Here is a 6,333-nt window from a genome sequence, read left to right on the forward strand (position 1 = left end):
GCCGCTAAAGGCAAAAAGTTGTGGAATATTCTCCTAATAATAAAGATATGTAATATGTATTTGATACTTATTAATTTGATACAATATACTAGTAGAAATTGTAAATGCATATTCTTAAGAAGTTATATTGAATTCATTAAAGCGATTATATTAGCGACAACTCTAATGGTTATCATTGAAACGTTTTGAAATGCACAAATCATTGCATTTTACCCAATATTCAAGAAAATAGATTGTAAATCTTCTTTAGAAATATATTTATGTCCCGATCCTTTATCTATCATGTTCATTCTATACATGCCTAGCATTAATTCAATAATATCTTTTCAAATATATTTTCTCAGTGTATTTTAAGAGGAAAATTATTGTATTATTATGTAATCCAACGCTTAAGGAATTTGTGAATAAATGCTTAACATATGAACATTATACATAAGGCTAAAAACCAGTAATAAATATAGCCGTGGGAATGAAATACACCACAAAAAACGGTAAAAAGGAGAAAATATATTTAAAGTTTGTTCATATATAGATAAAGAGGACGAGCATTTAAGTGTATAATTAATGTGAATTTATTTGTATCAATTCAAGTTAGAAATAAAAATTAAATCTTCTTGTATATATATAACTACTGATCCTTCATCCTTGTTTATGATAAACACATACAATTACAAGTATCATATACATATATTTACAGTGTTACAGTTTTCATTGTTTTTTATTAACTCTCCAAAGAGTAAATTATTTTGGTTGAAATGTGTTCTTTAACGTAATAGAATTGATCCATCAATCACCGACTAAAAAAAACACATACTATGCCTGGACGTCCCTCTATGAACGTAGTGATTGATGAAAATGTCCCATTCAGTATATGGGCGATTCGTAATTACGGTCATCTGATATCGGATGATAGACGTCGCTATCTTTTTTATGCTTTAATGGCTGCTCATGAGAACGGCAGATTTTCTCCTGAGACGGTTGTTTCTGCACAACCACCACTATCGAAAGAACAGATTTCAGAGCATTTACGTGTAATGAAGAGAAACGTTGATGGAGGTTGTGAAGGCGAACAAGTGGATAGTTGCTCGATTTGTTTGGGTGACTACAAAGAAAATGAGATGATTGGGGTTTTAGAATGTGGGCATCAGTTCCATGCTGAATGTATTAAGGGTTGGTTGTTATGTAACAATGTTTGCCCCTTGTGCAGGGCTACTGCATTGACTGTGTAGCGTAATTTGGTTATTGTTTGTATCGCTTTTTAATCAATGAGGAATGGATTGTTGTAGACATATATTTGTGCTATGTTTTGTAGTGTTCTAAAGTGGTTCAAAACATGATCAGTTCATTGGATGTATTCTATCTAAGATTGCTTTTGATAGCATTTGATAAAACTGAATGGTTAAGTGTTTAACGGTTCAAAATCAGGTGATTCTGACTGGACTTAATTGGTTCAGAATCACAATAACGTGTTTGATAAGCATTTTTGAATGAACTCTATGGATAATGTAAGTTTACAATTTTAACCTTATAATAAATATATACAAGAATATAATTGTTTAATAAGTATTCTGAATATACTTTAAGATTGATATTTGAGGTAAAACACAGGAACCAACCAAGTAATTGTTTCATTATATAATGATAAACATGTCCATTTAACACAATCTTATAACATTATCACTCACAACAACAAAAGGGAGGAACAACATTTCAATATTCAATTTCAAGCCAACAAACATTTTTCTTACTTTAACCCGAAATACAACCAACATGCAGTATTGATTGCGCAAACCCGCAGCCATGTTTCTGGGAGTTGTGGACCAATGATATATGTACATCTCTCGGAAATGGCATTGGTTGCACACTGACTTATTGGTCATAACATGATCCAGGACCATAAGGAGGGCTTCGAGCATACTGATTTGTTACTGGGCTAGCTTGAACACCACGCCGGGTCAAGAGACACCTGAAGTACTGCAACCTGGTTAATGCAGACTCAGATGTGTTGCTTGTTGGTGCAACTTCCTTTGAGGACCACATGCGCTCTGTGATTCCAACATTAAAAAAAAAAAAAAAAAAAAAAAAAAAAAAAAAGTTGAAAAGTGAGTAACCTTATGATATATTTTGAATTGTGATAATGAGTGTTGAATAATATAACTCTATAGGACACAGAATACCTGCAGCAGCTGCAGCACGAGGCCAAATAGTTGCCTGAACATTTGAAGGATCAGCGGTCTCACTCCACATACAAACTTCACCACCAAGCACGAGTTTCTGCTCAGAAGCATCGTTTATACCTTCAAGTGGTTCGGCATCATAAAACATGTCCCACGTGACATCTAAATGATCAAGATACCAAACCCCTTGATTGCTATAAATGCATTTAAACCCTTGTTCAACCACCTTTGGACACACGCCAGGCCCCAACCTGATACAATATTCACCAAATGTCGGTAGTAAGTTTTATAAGATGCTAACCTAAAATGATTTTTGAGAATTAAAATCGTTATAATAATATAATACAATTAAGAATTCACCAGTTATGCACAACGGTCTTCGGATTGAGCTTTTCAGCAAATGTGTTGAAGGTTTCTTCCCTGCGTACAAAGATTTAAGACAATAAGGATGATTGCTTGATGTTTCTAGCGTAAATCACAATATCCTGCTATCATCATTTATTACTATTACTATTAGTGAAGTCGTAAATCTCACTTAATGTTAGGACTTTTTATATATACTGCAATGTAGTTACCCTTATTTACTATACTTGCCTCGATTCTGAGTCAAATCTTGACTGCTTAAATGCAATAAAGATGTAGAATATTTTCTTATGGAACAATGAGTTTATTTACTTCAATAAAACTTTGTGCTCATGAAAAGGCTAAAATTATATGACATACCAATTGACAGGCGTCCAGTTTTTGGATATTGCTATCTCTTGAGCTCGGAGAACAAAGTACTGATATGCATCCTTGGTCGTCATGTTCATATCCTGAAGCCTATTATGGATGAGAAAATTATATGAACAAAGCAGAAACGGATAGTCAAAAATGTTATTACTAACATCGTGTAAACCATAGATGTTAGACTATTACGATTCACGAGTTGACTCTTATGAGTAGAACCAAAAATCCAAAGAACGAGGTGACTTGGACTCTGGATGTTAAAGGACTTTGACTCTTTAGAGCAGTTTATTGACTCAAGACTCTTCTGACTCTTGTGCGACCAAGTCGGAAATTCAGAAAAAGTTTTTAGTGTAATGTAATACAAAAAATAAAGGACAAAACAGAAAATGAAATGACTACAATCTATTTCAAATTGAGGCTTTGTAGTGATTGCCGCTTAAGAACAAAAATCTGAAACAATAATATACATATACATAAATGTATATATTTTTTTGTAAATTCAAACATAGTGACTCTTAACGAGTCACGAGTTAAAAAATCAATAATCTGAGTCACGAGTTGAGTCATGAGTTAACAACTGTGGCGTAAACTACTACTAATACACAAGTGAGAAGGGCATGAACTTATTAAATGAAGACAAGACTTTACCATTGCTTCACGTGTGGGGTAGATTTCCAACAATCTGCACCAATTTAGATTGTGTTAGACAACCAAAAATGAGTTCAAAGCTTATATAAGATAGTCACTTCATTATTTCATGTATATATGTTTAATCACCATAATAGAAAAACTTCCTCATAAAGAGATACAGCTTCACCTCATTTTCTTACATAGCGCATATGAAAAAACTTACTAACCAGTATTAACTTCATCGCCTCCCAAATGAAAGAGCTCGAAAGGAAAAATCTCACGCATGTCTGTAACAATGAGAATGTAACATCATAAAAAAGTATAAAATTTAACAATTAAGACTCCACAAAACAGGTTGCATTATAGCATGAAGTTTTAGAACCACGAAACAAAAAGTACATAGATAAATTAATAGCATATAATAGTAATAAATGTTTACCTTCTAAAATTCCAGAAAGAACCTCATAAGTGAAGTTCTTTGAAACATCAAGAGGTTCTCTACATGAAGCTGAAGGCCAAAGATCAGGATATCCAGTACCCCTGAATGGAAATCGGCCTATTAGTTTAGACAAGAAAATGCAAATAAACACCTATACACATCTAAACCTCTTGTTGTGTGAATGTTATCAAGTGAAAATTTCAATTAGGGAACATAGTCATGAATTTATAGAAGATTGGGCAACCTAAAGGTAAGAAAAACACGTTTACCATGATTCTGCATGACCAGGAACATCAATCTCTGCCATAACATTGATACCTGTCATTGAAAATGTTTGTATAATCAAGAACGAGTATCAACACGGACAAGACTATTCATAAATGGCTAGTTGGAATTTAAGATGTAAAAGATAGAAGAGTACCCCTCATTTTCGCAAAGCTTTACAATAACGTCGTCGATGAGACATGAAACAAAGAACAAAGATTCAGTAAATAGAATAGAAGGCATGCAAAGGCTAATGCAGTAACAGAACTTGCAGGTCTACATCATAACCTAATGTAAGTGATAGGCACGAAGTCTTACTTAACGATTTCGGTAGCATCCTCGACAGTATACCGTTCCCATTTTGTATATGCGCCTTTCCATAGCTTTGGATATGCAGGTACTTCTAAAGGAAAAGATTGTTCATCTATGATGTGCCAATGAAGAACATTCTACTGAACGAAAGTCACAACATCAGAAATTCATGCAGCTAAATATAATAAAACAATTGAAGGATCTCCAGCTATACTGAAACTGAATATATGGAAACAGATATGAGTAACTTACCAGTTTAGCATACGACATAGATTCAATTATTTGTTTAATTATCTCGATTGGGAAATAGTGTCTTGAAGTATCTACGGAACAATGATAATACATTACTATAACAGATCCAACAACGATACCTAACATATACGGAGTACATCTTTTTCATAGCCTATATTGGGCAAAATAGAAAATTAAAATCCAACTTTAAATATCAATGTCAACATACCAAGCAAAAGCCCACGAAACTTAAATCTTGGTTTGTCTTTAATAAACCAAGGAGCTTTGTGTACTTGTACAGATTTAGTTCCATAATCGAAACCACATAATTGGCTGAACGTCTGCAACAATATGTCAATTATAAGCAACGAAACAACATGCTTGACAACGCATCCATAAGTAATGTACAAACTTGCAACAAAACAATTGCACGATATGTTCATACCTCTAATCCACGCAGTGCACCGTAAACTGTATTCGCCTACATCAAACAATAACACATATCAATCATCTAGATCTCATGTTCCATCTTAAAACTAAAACACTATACCATTGTAAACAGTATCTATATATACACATGTAAATACCTCTATATTAATATCTCCAATAACAGAAAGCTGATTATTTTTCGCAACCAACAAAGTATAACTCTCATCAACACCAAGTTGCAGCTACAAACAAATTCAAACACAAAACAATTCACATTCTAACAGTATATAGTACAATATATATATACAAAATCTATCCACATAATTCAAAAGCTCACCTCTTCATTATTGGAGTTAACAATGATAGTAAGTTTACTAACATCATAACCTAATTTCCTACTTCCTGAGCTACTAGCGTGTTTAAATATAATATTTTTATATCTATCAAAGGCATCTCTAACAATTACGGAACTCGCACCGTTACCGGAAACAGAGAGTGATAAATTAGGGTTGACGGTCAACGTTTGGTTACCGGAGGTGAATTCTGACGGTAACGGCCATAAATATGTGACGGATGAATCATCGGAAAGGTGTGATTTTGAATGAATTGGGCGTAGAGTTCGTGAATTGATGATTGGTGTTAGATATAAAAAAATTGAGATAAGAGTGATGATTGAGAATAGTGATTTAGGGTTTATTACAGTAGTTGACATGTTTGGGAGATAGGTGTGTTTTCTGAGTGTTGACCTCAGTGAAGAGTGAGTGTGGAGGATTTCAGCTTCTTGCTCCTTCAAAAGTAAGAGAAGTCAAAGGAAAATTTTCAATTGTACATTTTATTTTCTTTATTTAGTAGTAGTATTTAATTGTATTAATTTATAATTTATTATTTATTATTTAATTTAATTATTTAATTACTAGTTAATTTATTTATATCATATATCCTATTATATTTAATAATAATATATTTATTATTTATTTATCTCTCTCTCTCTCTATATATATATATATATATATATATATATATATATATATATATATATATATATATATATATATATATATATATATATATATATATATAGTGGTAGGATCAAGAGGGAAGTAACCATTCGGGGGAAGCAAA

At 32.6% G+C, this 6,333-nt stretch overlaps 2 protein-coding genes across 2 annotated transcripts; one reads left to right on the plus strand and one right to left on the minus strand.

Annotated features, from left to right (window-relative positions):
• The first annotated feature begins 815 nt into the window (after positions 1 to 815).
• Positions 816 to 1,229, plus strand: LOC139869217 (E3 ubiquitin-protein ligase MBR2-like). Its single transcript, XM_071857536.1, has one exon. The coding sequence runs from the start codon at positions 816 to 818 to the stop codon at positions 1,227 to 1,229; it is 414 nt and encodes a 137-aa protein (XP_071713637.1).
• A 380-nt stretch (positions 1,230 to 1,609) lies between these two features.
• Positions 1,610 to 6,003, minus strand: LOC139865871 (beta-hexosaminidase 1). The gene is made up of 15 exons (XM_071853972.1): positions 5,549 to 6,003; positions 5,370 to 5,453; positions 5,228 to 5,263; positions 5,012 to 5,123; positions 4,804 to 4,874; positions 4,558 to 4,688; positions 4,397 to 4,413; positions 4,245 to 4,293; positions 3,976 to 4,076; positions 3,764 to 3,823; positions 3,555 to 3,588; positions 2,901 to 2,999; positions 2,538 to 2,597; positions 2,178 to 2,428; positions 1,610 to 2,045 (listed from the first exon to the last, which is right to left on the minus strand). The coding sequence occupies exons 1-15, from the start codon at positions 5,921 to 5,923 to the stop codon at positions 1,870 to 1,872; spliced, it is 1,656 nt and encodes a 551-aa protein (XP_071710073.1). The 5' UTR covers positions 5,924 to 6,003; the 3' UTR covers positions 1,610 to 1,869.
• Between the last annotated feature and the right edge of the window lie 330 nt (positions 6,004 to 6,333).

Source organism: Rutidosis leptorrhynchoides, chromosome 9 (assembly GCF_046630445.1).
Source record: "Rutidosis leptorrhynchoides isolate AG116_Rl617_1_P2 chromosome 9, CSIRO_AGI_Rlap_v1, whole genome shotgun sequence".
NCBI classification, from domain to species: domain Eukaryota; kingdom Viridiplantae; phylum Streptophyta; class Magnoliopsida; order Asterales; family Asteraceae; genus Rutidosis; species Rutidosis leptorrhynchoides.

What these genes read in the sequence shown, in the direction of transcription:
- LOC139869217 (XM_071857536.1), top strand. Translation starts at nt 816, where the DNA reads ATGCCTGGACGTCCCTCTATGAACGTAGTGATTGATGAAAATGTCCCA.
- LOC139865871 (XM_071853972.1), bottom strand. Translation starts at nt 5,923, where the DNA reads ATGTCAACTACTGTAATAAACCCTAAATCACTATTCTCAATCATCACT. An exon ending in GTTTCGTGGGCTTTTGCTTG is followed by an intron (nt 4,875 to 5,011) that starts GTATGTTGACAT and finishes ATTGTTCCGTAG; the next exon opens with ATACTTCAAGACACTATTTC. An exon ending in CTATGTCGTATGCTAAACTG is followed by an intron (nt 4,689 to 4,803) that starts GTAAGTTACTCA and finishes TTCGTTCAGTAG; the next exon opens with AATGTTCTTCATTGGCACAT.